The sequence below is a fragment of the Arachis hypogaea genome, chromosome 3 (genome assembly GCF_003086295.3).
Source record: "Arachis hypogaea cultivar Tifrunner chromosome 3, arahy.Tifrunner.gnm2.J5K5, whole genome shotgun sequence".
Taxonomy (NCBI): Eukaryota; Viridiplantae; Streptophyta; class Magnoliopsida; order Fabales; family Fabaceae; genus Arachis; species Arachis hypogaea.
This window is the reverse complement of record NC_092038.1, coordinates 70,846,603-70,861,875: the sequence shown is the minus strand read 5'-3', so window position 1 is coordinate 70,861,875 and position 15,273 is coordinate 70,846,603. Positions and strand designations below refer to the sequence as shown.

The 15,273-nt window shown below is 36.5% G+C and overlaps 3 protein-coding genes and 1 long non-coding RNA gene across 4 annotated transcripts; 2 read left to right on the top strand and 2 right to left on the bottom strand.

Annotated features, from left to right (window-relative positions):
* The first annotated feature begins 392 nt into the window (after positions 1–392).
* LOC112790738 (miraculin) lies at positions 393–1,203 on the top strand. The gene has a single exon (XM_025833275.3). It carries the CDS (start codon positions 393–395, stop codon positions 1,005–1,007), a length of 615 nt encoding a protein of 204 aa, XP_025689060.1. The 3' UTR covers positions 1,008–1,203.
* Positions 1,204–1,456: 253 nt separating this feature from the next.
* LOC112790740 (uncharacterized) lies at positions 1,457–3,305 on the bottom strand. Its single transcript, XR_003196855.3, has 3 exons — positions 2,801–3,305; positions 1,993–2,317; positions 1,457–1,847 (listed from the first exon to the last, which is right to left on the bottom strand). It is a non-coding gene; the product is annotated as an uncharacterized lncRNA (long non-coding RNA).
* A 3,635-nt stretch (positions 3,306–6,940) lies between these two features.
* Positions 6,941–7,964, bottom strand: LOC112778861 (serine/threonine-protein phosphatase 7 long form homolog). Its single transcript, XM_025823143.1, has 3 exons — positions 7,369–7,964; positions 7,191–7,275; positions 6,941–7,108 (listed from the first exon to the last, which is right to left on the bottom strand). Exons 1-3 carry the CDS (start codon positions 7,962–7,964, stop codon positions 6,941–6,943), a joined length of 849 nt encoding a protein of 282 aa, XP_025678928.1.
* A 1,967-nt stretch (positions 7,965–9,931) lies between these two features.
* LOC112790741 (uncharacterized) lies at positions 9,932–14,028 on the top strand. The gene is made up of 9 exons (XM_025833277.3): positions 9,932–10,196; positions 10,329–10,461; positions 10,588–11,892; positions 11,996–12,086; positions 12,227–12,384; positions 12,479–12,530; positions 12,690–12,769; positions 12,853–12,946; positions 13,074–14,028. Exons 3-9 carry the CDS (start codon positions 10,720–10,722, stop codon positions 13,598–13,600), a joined length of 2,175 nt encoding a protein of 724 aa, XP_025689062.1. The 5' UTR covers positions 9,932–10,196; positions 10,329–10,461; positions 10,588–10,719; the 3' UTR covers positions 13,601–14,028.
* The last annotated feature ends 1,245 nt before the right edge of the window (positions 14,029–15,273 follow it).

The window sequence follows — 15,273 nt, the reverse complement described above, 5'->3', positions numbered from 1 at the left end:
TAAAGTACATGTTCACCGTCTTGTACGTAATTTCTTGAAATTCTACGGAAAATCCTCTGAAATTGAGCATAGGTAAGCATTGCCGCACCGAACCTTATCAACATACGCTGTACAATATTTTAGTATTGGTGCTTCTCAACTTTGAACCAAAATGGGACACTATAGGCAAATTTGGCCACCCAAAGAAGCACTAGTAGTTGACTTCCGAGGGATTTATTAGTGGTCTAATCATAATATTATGTAAAAAACTAAAACAATAAAAAAAAAACCATGAATCCATGACACGCTATCAAATTTCAAGCAAGCTTATCGTCATTTCACGCCTTCAACAAAGACCTTTTTTTTTTCTTTTTTTTTTTCTTTTTGGTTTATGTTTCCAAGCCTAGAAAACAATGAAGACTAGTTGCATGAGCGTGGTTCTTATTCTCTTGACACCTCTAATCCTTTCATGGGATGGTGATTCTGCATCCGAACCAGTCCTAGACATAACGGGTAAGAACCTTCGAACGGGTATCGATTACCTTGTTCTTCCATCTATCAACAGCAATAGCAATGGCGGCGGTGGTGTGGGACTTGCCCTTGCCAGTGCTAGAAACAGAACATGCCCATTTGATGTTGTCGACAGTTACCGTGCCATGCCACTGAAATTTGCACCCTCTGATTCCAAAGATGGTGTTATCAGAGTCTCCACCGATTTGAACATCAAGTTCTCCGCTGCAACAACTTGCGTTCAATCCACAGTGTGGAAGCTGGACCAATTTGATGGATCAAGAGGCTTATATTTCGTGACCACTGGTGGAGTTGAAGGCAATCCGGGGCGCGAAACTGTGAGCAACTGGTTCGAAATTCAGAAATATGGAAGTAACTACAAACTTTTGTTCTGTCCTAAAGTGTGCAAATATTGCAAAGTTATGTGCAGGGACCTTGGGATTTATGTTGATGGCGATGGGAATAGGCATCTTGCACTCAGTGATATGCCATTTGGAGTTAGATTCCGAAAGGCCTGAGAACTGAGAAGGATGAAGCTTCCTCCAATTATTAGTGGGGAGATTATTTATGTTTACATAGTTGTTTGAATTTGAATTGTTCGTCAATAAATAATGCTTTGTTATTTTTAGTGGTTGGTTGTATCTTTATGACCTCGATTACAACATTCGCTTGTGTTTGGTCTTTAGTATATAGTTTTGGTGTCTAAACGGTCAACTGCAGTCTTCATACTACCACAAAATCATTTGATAACAAATTTGCTTGGTTTTTCTCTCTTTTGTTATTAGCTCGTCAATTTAATAAGTTCAGAAGCGTTTATCATTCTTGAAAGTCGGTCACTTACAAACACTGCTATATCTGATGAATTGTGTATAGAGTGATTTTGATTATTTCTAAGCTTATAATAAGAACAAAAAAAGTTTTCCAACATGAATTTTGGTAATGCCTATAAAATTGGAAGGGAAACAGGTTTTTCTCTTTTGCTTAAGCAGACTTTTTAATTTATTTTGGATGCTGATCTTAAATGTTATACTGGATGCACAAAGCCACAAACTGAAATATAAGGCCACCTGCAACATATATATTCTGAAATGTAAAAGAAGATGATTGAAGAAGAAACTTTATCAATTTCGCTATCTAATCAAATAGAGTATCAATCAACTTCAACAATTTTTTAAAATTATTATAAAATAAAATTTTAAATTTAAAAAATAGGATTTTAAACTTGTAACTACTTTTTTAAAAAAATAATTTTTTAAAAAATAAAATTTTAAATTTGTAACCACTTTGTTAACGTGAAATCCATCTCATTCCATTTTATTGCGTCGTTGGTACTTTATCTATTGAGCTGCCATTGTACCCTAAAAAAATCCACAAAAGGTGATAGTACATTAAAAAAACATCCATTTATCATGAAAATAAAAAACATTCGATCATCAATTGCATATTCCAACAAAAAAAATTCAAAAAAATTGAGTAAACAGTAACGGACACAAGCGGCGTTACCTTGCAATCGGTGGCAAGCAATGGTTATAGCACTGCTCGTTATGTGCAACAGTCGCGGGGTGGGCGCCGGTAGACATCCGTTTGAGGTCAGTGTCAGGTCACGCCGTGCAATGACACCGCCAAAGAACTTCCGTCGTGCGTGTTGTGGATGTCGATTTCGATGCTAGGCGCGATGGCTCCTTCGTTCCACGGAAGATCGATTGCCACGGTTGGGTGTGGCGGTGATGTCTCCTGACAATGGAACTAACCGGAGAAGATGAAGTATGGTGCGATTAGATGTGGGAGAGAAAAGAGATGTGTGGTTGTTGTTTTTTTACCATTTATGCTGAATCAAAAAGGAAAACTAACGTTATATTCATTAAATATAGATTCCGTACAACAAAAATATCAAAACACTAATTTTTTGTTGAATTTTTAATAAAATTTTTAAATTACTCCAACTTTTATCTACAACCTCACCTCTACTCCCTCACTTCTTTTCCAAATTCCCTATTTCCCAGCACCTTCGCCAACACTTTCATCATATCTAGCAGCCCAAATACCCCTCTCTCATTGTTCACCATGACATCCCCCATTCCCCTTCTTTTCCCCATGGTCCTCTTCTTTGCCATTCCCATACTCAGCCACTGACCCCTCTCCCTTCCCCTCCCACCCCTCTCAAACATGTAATAAGCTAACAATCCATCATTTGTTTCTTAAATCGCTCAATTAAATATATTTTTAGTCATGGATTTAGAATTTGAAGATTTTTTCTACCTTTTCAAGGCCATCTTAACCTGTACAGAGATAAAAGGCAAGTAAACTTTACCAAGCATGCCAAAAAACTGGATTTTATGTATGTGAGTTGTGGTAGTAGCTTGGGAATTGCTCTTCGAGGTTATCTGTTATGCCGCCACGACGTTGCAGTTTTCACATATGTTGTCAATGTACTGAATATTTTCAGTACGGGTTGTGAGATGGATCCAGGACTTACGAGTCGAAACGGTCGTCAGATTATCTGACTGAAGCAATGGGGTGGTATCTGCGAAGATACTCCGACACTCAATTTAGAATAGATCTGAGAAATATAAGGTGTGAGGATGAATGGCGTACCTGAGAGGGCCTTTGTCTCTCCTTTATATAACTAGTGAAAATTAATAAATTATCTCATCTTATCTTATTTAGCTAAAATAAGGGAGGTATTTAAATTTAAATATTGATTAAAAGATGTGAAAATCGATTTGAGCCTTCTAAAAAAAAGGAATGGGATCAACCCTCGGATATCCTAATCGAAAGCTGTTCCGGGTGCACGACCTGAGAGTTAAGTTCGTAACAAATAATAACTACATAAAATAGCAATTATTTAAGAGGATTTATTCTCCCCATAAAATAAAATAACAATTACATAAATTTATCTAAGCTAAAATGTTAAATATTTCCTTTTAACTCCATACTCCAGCTTTATTCGATATTTTATAAGAATTTCATTTGCCGTTTTCCGTGTTTAACAATATTTTAGGGTAAAATATATTTTTTATCTTTGAAATTTGACAAAATTTTTAAAAATATTTTTAAATTTTATTTTATTTTAATTTTGTCCAAAAAATTTTTGATTTGTATCAAATATGCTCTTAACAGTTAAATATTCAAAAAATTTAAGACTACTCTAATAATAATGCATGAAAATTATACTTAATTTACTTGTGTTGAGAGTTATTCTTATAAAATTATTGTTGAATTGGTCTTAAATTTTTTAAAAAATTAGTTGTTAAGAGTATATTTGATACAAATCAAAAACTTTTGAGACAAAATTAAAACAAAATAAAACTTAAAAATATTTTTAAAATTTTTATCAAAATTTAAGATAAAAATTATACTTTACCCATATTTTTATTTTATTTTTTCCTTCCGTGTTGGTAAAGCAGTACTAAGTACTAACAGAATATTGTTGATCAGTCCAACGGTCCCAAAGGATAAACAGTGTTGGGTCATGGCTGGCGTTATCATCTTTCCAGGGGTAGACTTTGAAGGTTGACTTTAATAATTTGCATTTTGCAATTCAACTTTCATCATTTATAAAAAATATTATTTATATATTAAATTAATCACTAAAATTAATTTATATATATTTATATATTAAATATATATAATTTAATTTATTTTTAATATATATTATATTTTAATAATTAATTTTAATAATATCTAATACAGTTGTAACTTACTCATTTATAAAGTAAATAAATTGCAATGAAGCAGAAAAACACAACAGAAAAGATAATACGTGTTAATAAAGTTAAGAAAAGTTTATCTGTACACACTTAACCACCATAGCTTCCGATATTATTATTAATATTATTATTATTATTATTATCCTAGACTCAAGTAAAAAATTACATTCACGATGACCCATAAAAAATGTATAAAATACTTGTTTCCCTTTTCAAAACGATTCCGTTTGAGATAAATGCAAAACCATACCACTATCTTGTTTTCTTGCAAAGTTAACATGATAGAAGGACTAAAAAAAATTGTTAGTGCATCGCGTGGCTAATTTTATTTTATATGAAAAAATATTAATATTTTTGTTAAAAATATAATTTAATATAATTACATGTGAATGAATTTTATAAGTTAATAGTAAACAGGTGAAATATGTTGTTCATGGAATAACATCTTGACTAACACATAAAAATGTGATGAATATATAGCAATATTGTCACCAACAGAAAAAAAACGTGTCAAATTATAGCAACACATTCCTCGATTTCGGTGTGTTATTTTTTGGGCTCATTAATTTAGTTATAGGAAAAATTTTGGTGTATTGGCTGAAAATGGGTATATTGTGTGTATTGTAAGAATGTGGACGTGTCAGATGGTAGTGCAACACGCAGGGGGCGTGTTACCTGAACCACGTGGGGGGCGTGGAAGCCACGTGTATGGATGTGGTTGTGCCAACAGGGCAGCACGCAGGGGGCGTGCTGAGTCAGCACGCAGGAGGCGTGCTGACATGGCAATACATGAATGGATCAGAGGGGAAATCACGCAGGGGGCGTGCTGACGTGGCAAACCTGATAGGTTGGGAAGCACGTGGGGGGGCGTGCTGAGGTGGCACGTGGGGGGCGTGCTGAACGAGCACGCGGGGGCGTTCTGACACGTGTCAAAGCGTGATTGGCTGAGGCAGGCAGCACGTGGGGGCGTGTTAAGTGCACCTCTCTATATAAGGCAAAGCTCGAAAGCATTTGCATGCTGAAGAAGATTTGAGTGTTCTTTGAGGCTATTGTTAGTGCAATGGAGGGCACTGCAAACTTGGTGGTGTATAGCAACGGTGAGATAATACATAATACTCATGAGGGAGTGAGGTTTGTGTCCCAGAATCCATTTTCATTTGTGGTTCCATGCACGATGACGTTAATGGAGCTGCAGAACGGCCTCTGTAAAAGCATGGAGAACAGTACGTTAATAAGAGTGAGCAGAATTCTGTACCGGAATCCGATTGTAGTTTTTGGTGGTCTAATACAGTTTGATGTCATGTCAATCACTGATGAAACGAGTATGCAGAACATGTTTCAAATTCACCGGCAGACTCAGATGCGACACCCACAGATTGAGGTGTACGTTGAGTATGAAACTGTAGAGGCAGTGGCGGTTCAGAATGATATAGATATACATGATGATAGAGGTGCAGTGTACGAAGGAATGAATAGTGACAGCGAAGAGGATTTCGAAGCCACTTATGAGGCCGGCGACGAAGATGAGGATGGTGATGTGGTAGTTGAGGTAGCAGCAGAGAATGTAGTGGTTCGTCCGCCGAGCAGTCAACCGATGGACGTTCCACCTTTTATACGTGAGTTGGATCTCGAGGCCATGCATGCCCCCGAGTTTCCGGAATATACAAACATAGGTACGTGGTGACTAAATAATAAGTTTTTGTTAGTTTATACGTTTGATTGAACAATAAACAGTGTTGTCATAACCGGACCAGACCGGACCGGACCCGCCGGTTCTATTCGAAAACCGGTGAACCAAACATTAAACCGGTCCGGTAGGTTAATTAAACCGAATAAGGAAACGAACCGGTATGAATCGGTCAAATCGAAAATGAACCGATGAAAATCGGTCAAACTCAGTTAACCGGTCTAATCGAACCGCTGAAAATTAATATAGCTGAATATTCTTAAAATGTTATTAAAGATATGTATTTTAATTTTTAACTTTAAATTTTTTTACTATTTTTCAATTTTGTTGACATAGGCGTTGCCGATGCTGAGGATGGGGAGTTCCGGATTGGAATGGAATACAGTTCTAGAAAGTCGTTCGTCGCAGCGATTAGAAGTTTCACTATTGCTAGAGGAGTTGACTATGAGGTGTATGAGTCTGAGCCACAGACGTTCTATGCAAAATGCAAGATGTACGGGCGTGGATGTGACTGGCTTATCCGAGCTAGCTTGATACGGAAAAAAGGTTGTTGGGAGATACGAAGATACAACGGTAGGCACACGTGCACGATCGGAACGATTTCACAAGATCATTCCAAGTTGGACTCAGATACAGTTGCCGATGCTATAAGGCCATTGGTCGAGACGGACCTGTCCATCAAGGTGAAATCTATAATTGCGGAAGTCCAGTCAAGGTTCAACTATACCATCAGTTACCGAAAGGCTTGGTTGGCAAAGCAGAAGTCCATAGCCAACGTTTTCGGTGGTTGGGAGGATTCTTACGAAGCCTTGCCATGGTGGCTCTCGGTCATGGTGCAGAAGATGCTTGGTTCAGTTGTCCAAATAGAAACACGACCACTGTACAACGGGAATGAGGAGGCGCAAGGTGTAAAAATACTTCATCGTGTATTTTGGAGTTTCAATCCATGCATTAGGGCATTTAGGCATTGCAAGCCCCTGGTTCAGGTTGACGGTATACACCTATACGGAAAATACAAAGGTACACTTCTAGTCGCTGTTGCACAAGATGGAAACTAGAACATTGTGCCTATCGCCTTTGCCTTGGTGGAAGGGGAGACAACTGATGCATGGCACTTCTTTCTCAGGAATCTGCGAATGTATGTTGTTAGAAAAGATGGCGTGGGTATGATCTCAGACCAACATGAGTCAATACGGGCAGCAGTATATCGTTCTGGTGGCGACTGGCAACCTCCAAGAGCATGGTGGATGTTTTGTATAAGACACATCGGCAGTAACTTCTTAAGGGTATTCAAAGTCCCTCACTTGCAAAAGCTTGTTGTCTATATCATGCATGAATGTCTCTACGGTCTTCGATGACCACGCTGTGGTCCGTTCTGAATGACTCCATCTGAAACATTGTTAATTAAAAAAATTTAAATAACTCATCATATGTTAAACATGCATCATGAATATAACATATAACTAAAATAAGACTTATTACCTCCTGGCAACTGGTATCTCGGCCGGTGGAAGCGTTTGTCTCGGTACGGGAGCAAGACACGGCATTCGCTCCCATGCCCAAACAAACAACAGATTCAGAGGGCCATCCATCTCCTTTGTATCATATCGTGATGCACGGCATAGTGTTCTGTAAAGATGTGCCAGACATGCTGACCCCCAACTATAAGTATGGATCCGCTCGAAATCGCGAAGCAATGGTGGATATTTCGCATGGGCATATGCGGTCGACTTGTCCGTGAATAGAGTCGACCCTAACAAACAGAAGATCTGACATCTGAAGTATTGCCGGATGGATTCCTCAGTGTCCAACAGCTCTGCGTCTCTAATACGTCGAACCCAACCCAGCTTTATATAGGACTTTGCATTATCACTGACTGATGGCTGACGACCGAATATCGCTATGCCCTGACTTTGAACGAAGTCGCTACTACTATCTGTCCATCCACTGACAGGCTCTCCGTCAATGGGTAGGCCGAATATATGAGCGACATTCTCTAATGTCACTGTAACCTCATCGATCGGCAATACAAAGGTGTGGGTCTCAGGCCTCCACCTTTCAACCAGAGCAGCTAACATGGGGTGAAATCCTCTTATGACTCAAATTCTAGAGACGTGGTAGAATCCGGTGGCGCGTAAGTAGTTCTCCACCATCGGATTCCACGTCTGTGGCGGATCCAGTTTACGCACCAACAAATTCCTGTTAGGCTGCATCAACAAAGATATATGTTACATTAATTAAATAATAATCCTTATAAATATTTTAATAAACATTCACATATTTATTTTAATATTTTATTTATTAAAATATTTAACATAACCTATCTATTTATTTACTTATTAAAAATTTAAATTCTTTATTTATTTTAATATTTATGTATTAAATATATTTTATACCTTTTACATATTTAATTTATTATAATATTATTTCTTTATTAATATACAATATTTATTTATGTTAAAAAGTCCAAAATATTTTTTTATTCTTGAATATATATTCACAACAGCAAAAGTTAAAAAATAAATTATTAAAAAACTACATATTATTATTATTATTATTATTATTAACGTTTATTTCATAAAAATTATTATTATATTACTAAAATCTTTATAAAATACACAAAATAATATTCACATTACAAAATACATACATTAAAAAATATAAATACATAAAAAATAAATTTTAAATACATAAAAAAATTAAAATTTGCCAACTTACATAAATAGGATGATTCAAATAGTTGATAATATGTTTTTCGGACGCCATATAATTACGTACCATTTTTTTTAATCTCTTAAACTAATAATTATTTTATTTCACCGAATAACTACTACTCATTACACTATTCTCACTAGTGCCTATACACTTGCACAGACACACTACTTTCTTTCCTTCTCTCTTTTTTTAGCTTCAGCAGCAACGCTTCAGCACTTTCCTCACTTTCCTTCTCTCTGCAATTTGTGTGTGATGAAATGGGAGAAGAAGAGCACGAAGAGGACTGCATATATACATAGCTTCAATATTGGCGCTGGTTCCCGGGGTGGGGGCTGTCCCCTGCATCCAGGCAGGCCTGCAACACGCCCCCTGCGTGGTGCAGCATTGGAACTCGGCGAGGCCACGAGTACCACGCCCCCTGCGTGATGAGTCAGCACGCCCCTGGCGTGTTGAGGGCGTCCCGCCACGTGTTTCTCCGACTGAGTCACCATGCCCCTGGCGTGTTGAGGGCGTGCCGCCACGTCTGTCTCCGGCTCAGCCACCATGCCCCTGGCGTGTTGAGAGTGAGCTTTACCCATCGGTAATTTCTCTCCTTTGCCAATATACCGCTAATACACCACCAGTTCATCCATAAAAAAAATAATTTCTGTATTTTCTGTATATGTATAATATTATAATACATTTTAAATATCAATATTTTAATTAAAATATTATTTTTATTTTTATATTAAAAATATTTGGCATTACATATATATAATATTTTTTTAAATTTGAAAAGGAAAAAGCTTCCCTAAATCAAATACAAAGAAAACAAAATTAAAAATTTAGGTATAATTATTTTCATATAAAATTAATATTTAAAAATAATTAAATAATTATATGTGAGTCTTTATTAAAAAAGAAAAAGAAGATCCAGCCCATCCACTAATAAATGTAACGATGTGTATATTTTTAGTAACAAATATAACTGCGATTTTGTTAAATTCGTATTCAAAGTTGATCTACCTTTAAAAACAACTATGCGCACATTTTTTTAAAATTATTTTCTTTGTTTACAAAGCAAACCGCGTCCCTTTTTACTGAAATTAAAATTTAGTTGAAACTATATAGATACATAAATACATTGGAACAACATTGACAATTTCATAAATAGCTTAAAAAGATATTTATTTTTTGTTAGAGATAAATCTTCAACTTGATTTTATTTCTATGAATACTTAAAAAATAGATTGCCCACAATTAAAATTGAATAATTAATAAATTTTAATCAATTAAATCAAATTGAAGGCAATACTACTATAAAAAAGAATAAGGCTGTTTTATAAAAAATAGAGGAAGCATTAGGAACCGATAAAAGTGAAGAGAGAGAGGGTGGAATAAAGCAAGGAATGTGATTCGTTGAAGAGTAAGTGTTGTGTGGTAACATCTTTTTTTTTTTGGTCAGAGTGGTAACAACATCTTAATGTGAGAGAGAGAGAGGACTTGGTCCTAAATGCACAAAAAGAAGATCCAACATTTACTGTTGTAGTTGTTATTGTTGGCGTTGGACCAACTTCGTTCAACTCGCACTTCATCATACACACCCTCATTACGAGGCAATGTTTTCCGCAATATTATTATTTTATTCATTATTCCCTCAATAACAAACTCTCTTCTTTTTTTTTTTTTATTTTTTCATTTCGTGGCTTATTTTTGAGGCTTCTCTCTCTCTCTCTCTGCCGTACCAGAAGTGGGTGTGGTTAGGTATCCCTGTGGATGAACAGTGCAGACTTTCGCAACACAACACGGAAACATGAAGCGAAGATCCCTATGATTTTGCTCCGATTTCTCCTTCAATCTTCAAACTTGACGCTCACACAGGTCAGCCAATACACTTTCTTTTTCTCTCTTTTACACTCTTCATGTTCCAATTTCCCCCACCTGTTTTTTGGGGTTCTGGACTCGTTAGTTTGTTTGTTCCTGATTCATGGTTTTTCATCCTCGCAGCTGTTTTGGATTCCCTTTTCCCCAAAATAAAGTAAAGTGTAATTTTGTGTTTTTTGGTTTCAAATAAAGGAATCTCTGTCTGATTGGGATTATACGGTTGGAATTGGGGAAAGGGAAAAAGAGGGGGTTGTTATGGAAGGGGATGAGGACCAATTCTATGATACCCGTGAGGATTTATGTTCTGGTTCTGATGGTTGTTCTAGTTTGTCAGAATCAGATGAATCTTGTTCTAGGGATGGACATTTCACTTGGTACCCGGATTGGACAAACAACAACCACCTTGAAAGTGTTCACCAGAGACGGCTCAATTTCCTAAGATGGGTGGGTTTAGAATCTGATTGGGATGTGAATTCAGTCATGGGAAAGGACGACTTGGCTGATCCATCCTCTCGTGGAGTTGACCGAGTCACGGCCACCAGTGGGGCTGTGCTAAGAACTTCTGGTTTTGCAGAGGGTGCTCTTTCCTCTACCTCAAGCCAGATTGTATTGGATTCTTTGTCGAGTGCGAATTTGAGCTCACTAGAAAATTCCGGGGGTGATAAGAATTTGGCATGTATGATAAAGAATTTGGATGACGGGACACAGTACATTATGGATAAATTGGATCAAGATGGAACACCTAATACACTGCGTGTTGTCGGGTCTAACCAATTGATTAGCTTGGAAGAGTTTCACAGAAATATTGGGCAGTCACCTTTGGTTCGGAGATATTTGCAGAGGGAGGCTGAGAACTCAAGATTTTTGGCTGCTAGAAAAAAGAGAGTGAAGAGGGGTTGGCTAAGGAAGTTGGGTGTTGTGGCTTGTGTTGTTCATGATCACGGTCTTCATGAAATGAAGAACAAAGACTTTGATCCCTCAGACGTAACTGGGATCCAAAGAGTTCGAGTTCATACACATGGGAAGCGATTTAAGGAGCTCTCCTCTGTTTACACTGAGCAGGAGTTTAAAGCACATAAGGGTATTATTTTGACAATGAAGTTCAGCCTTGATGGAAAATATTTGGCTAGCGGTGGTGAAGATGGCGTTGTACGTGTGTGGAAGGTGGTTGAGGATGAAAGATCGAGTGAATTGCACATTTTGGACAATGATCCCTCAAGTATATACTTCAAAATGAACACTTATTCATTTGTAACTCCCCTTGATGTAGATAAAGAAAAATTAGTTACAACAGAGAAGTTGAGGAGATCATCTGATTCAACCTGTGTGATTATCCCACCAAAGACCTTCCGAATATCAGGGAAACCTTTGCACGAGTTCCATGGCCACAGTGGTGACATTTTAGACCTTTCATGGTCGAAGAGAGGGGTTAGTTTCCTAAAGAATCCAATTACTCTTGTATGTCTTATCCTTATATTTGCTTATGATTTGGAACTTTCTGTTCTTTATACTCGTATTTTATTTGCTGCAGTTGCTACTGTCATCATCTGTTGATAAGACAGTCCGCCTATGGCAAGTTGGAACAGACAGCTGCCTTGGTGTTTTTTCCCACAATAATTATGGTGAGCCTCTTCTGCCTTATGTAAACATATGAACAATTTTGGATAATATTGTTTGTTCCATGTGTCTGCCTGTATAATTTCTTCCTTACAGTGTGTTGTTTTGCTAAACAATACTGTTGTACTTGTTGTCTTTGATGCAGTTACATGTGTGCATTTCAATCCCATAAATGACAACATCTTCATCAGTGGTTCAATTGATGGTAAAGTGCGTATCTGGGAAGTTCTTCGTTGCCGGGTTATTGATTACATTGATATCAGAGAGATAGTCACTGCTGTGTGCTTCCGCCCTGATGGAAAGGTCTGTTATGTTATAATTTTAGCAGTAAAACATGCTTGGTGAATTTTTTTTCCTTTGTTACTAAGACCTAAAATTTGTTTGCTTATTTTTGCAGGGCACAATTATGGGTACTATGGCAGGCAATTGCCGTTTCTATGATATAATAGGTATGCATATATTTTGCCGGGAGGAATAGGAAGTAGAAATGCATATGTTTTTCAAATAATAGTTTTGCTGCTTTTAATTTTTCCCTTAACCCATAATTTTCTCCCATAACTTTTTAGTTTCTAACTCTCATTTTTATCCTTTTTCTTTTACTTGTTTAGATGATCATATGCAATTGAATGCTCAATTAAACTTATGGGGCAAAAAGAAGACAGCAGGAAAGAGGATTACTGGCTTTCAGGTTAGTTGTCTCTGTCATTCCCTTTTTCTGATTTGTAATCATCCTTCCTTTGTCAAATAGTGATTATAATCTTATCATTTCAGTTTTCGCCAATCGACACAAGCCAATTGTTGGTTGCTTCTGCTGATTCACACGTCTGTATACTTTCCGGAGTTGATGTCATCTACAAATTTAAGGGTAGGTCCTCGTATCCATTCTTTCTCTGAAAATCTCCTCAAGCACATCCCATAAAATGCCCTCTGTAGGATAAGAGTTTGACAAAAGTACATCATTATTCATACCACTCTTCTCTTTCACTTTTCAGGCCTAAAAAGTGCTGGTCAGATGCATGCTTCCTTCACATTGGACGGGAAACACATTGTTTCAGTAAGTGAGGATTCAAATGTGTGTGTCTGGAATTACAATGGCCATGACAGGAATACTTCCAAGGCGAAGAAGGTTTGGTCTTCCGAGTGTTTTCTGTCCCACAACGCAGCAATTGCCATACCTTGGTGCGGCATGGAACAAATGCCAGGAACACTCTTGTCCCCGTCATTGAGGGACGATTTCAATCACAAGTCATTCCTCTCTTCCCCGGATTGCTTCTTCTTGGGCCGTGGATTTTTGTCAGAGTTAGTCCCAAAGGTTTCTCCAACTTGGCCCGAGGAGGCACTCGCAGATCCGTGCCAAACCATAGTGTCGCCTAAGATGTATAAATCCGAGTACAAGTTCTTGAGAAGTGCTTGCAAGGGAATGTCGAATTCTCACATGTGGGGCCAAGTAATTGTAACAGCAGGATGGGATGGACACATAAGGGTGTACCAAAACTATGGCCTACCAATTCGTGTTTGAAGCCAAAAAAGAACCAATGCTTTGGTTCATGGTCATGGTGCATTCTAAAGTTGGTAAGCTTTCTGCTTTGCTACAAAACGGTTCTCGGATTCAAAGGAATTCGGTGCATTGCAAAGCTCAATCGTTTGCAAGTGTAATAATAGCTGCCAGGGCAATTCTTCTGTATGAATGCCACATGCATAGGTGTGACTATGGTTGTTGCCCTCACATAAAATATTCTTTATACTGAGTCATAAGTGTTGGTTATATGATTCTTTTAATTTTTAAGGGCCCTCAACTGAAAAGATGTGAAGTAGTTTCATTTTTTTTTTTTGCCGATGGTCCTGGTCGATAATTCAAATGTAATTCACCACCATGAGGTGTATAGTGTATACAGAAACACAAAGATTACACTCAGTTTTAAATTATACAAGAAATTTTTGTTTGCACATCCTAAATGTGGGAAAGGGCACGGCATGCTCGGTACTTGTTTGTTGCCTAAACTTTTATGAACTAATTTGAGAAAGGCCACCCTAATCTTTTCATGAATTGATTTGATTAGAAGAAAAGATGCTTTTTTTCCGTCCAATTCCAATGTGTAATGAATGACGAATGTGAAGGAACGTTCGTGCCACGTGCTTAGGGAAGGTCGCTCTGCCTAACTATCAAGATGACGAAGATTATTCATCTTTAATTATTATATATTCTATTATATTATTATGTAACTAATTTAACAAAACTTCCTAGCATGAGAAATATAGATATATATATAACAGAGAATATTTTTCCCTCAAATTCAAAGGTAAGAAATGAGAAATAAAGAATACATAAGAAATGAACAAGGCTATTGGCTTATTGTCAAAATTACTAATGAAGCAGGCAAACATCTAAAAAGAGGTGATACTAGCACAAATAGAGTGAACAATGCTAAGAGTAAATTAGTTGTAGAAATTTAAGTCTTTTACATGAAATTATAATTCTGAATCTCCCTGTCACGAATCTTACCAATGAGGAAAACAACGAATACAGAAAATCTTAAAAGATTTTTAATTTTTGAAACAACATAATGTTGTCTAATCAGTATCAAACTATTAAAATAGTTTTCCAGTCCCCCCTACCCTCCAAAATAAAAAGCTAGAAAAATAATTTATCCTTTTAAATGATACATATGTTTGAGTAGACATTATTGTAAAATAATTATGCAGAGTACAATGGATTTGAAAGATCTAATTATTACACATGATATAGTGCCTAATAATTATCAATTGTCACGCTGTATGAACTCCATGATACGTGTGTAGTATTTAAATAATCAAATAATAATAATAGATTTCATCCTTATACCATTTTAGTGGTCCCAACTCCCAACTCCCAACTCCCAACTTCCAACTGCCCACAAAGGGCAAATTAGTGAAATTACTTTGTTTTAAAATTAACATCTAGTATAGAAATTTTTATTTAAATAATTAAATAAATATTTTATTTAATAAAATAAATAATTATAAAAATTATTACGAAAATACGTCTTTCAATTATAAATATCTATTTAAATTACGTGATACTTTCATTAATCGTTAAAATCACATATAGTATTTTAAAACCTCCATCTTTTTTATTATGTTATTTAAAATCGTCCATCTTTTCTATTATTTGAACGTTTCATTTTTAAGAGTTTGATTTAATTTAAATTATTA

Coding starts and splice junctions, on each gene's coding strand:
- LOC112790741 (XM_025833277.3), top strand. CDS start 10,720: ATGGAAGGGGATGAGGACCAATTCTATGATACCCGTGAGGATTTATGT. Junction 11,893..11,995: donor TTTCATGGTCGAAGAGAGGG/GTTAGTTTCCTA, acceptor TATTTGCTGCAG/TTGCTACTGTCATCATCTGT. Junction 12,947..13,073: donor TGTCATCTACAAATTTAAGG/GTAGGTCCTCGT, acceptor TTCACTTTTCAG/GCCTAAAAAGTGCTGGTCAG.
- LOC112778861 (XM_025823143.1), bottom strand. CDS start 7,964: ATGTTAGCTGCTCTGGTTGAAAGGTGGAGGCCTGAGACCCACACCTTT. Junction 7,276..7,368: donor GAGATACCAGTTGCCAGGAG/GTAATAAGTCTT, acceptor ACAATGTTTCAG/ATGGAGTCATTCAGAACGGA. Junction 7,109..7,190: donor TAGACAACAAGCTTTTGCAA/GTGAGGGACTTT, acceptor GGAGGTTGCCAG/TCGCCACCAGAACGATATAC.
- LOC112790738 (XM_025833275.3), top strand. CDS start 393: ATGAAGACTAGTTGCATGAGCGTGGTTCTTATTCTCTTGACACCTCTA.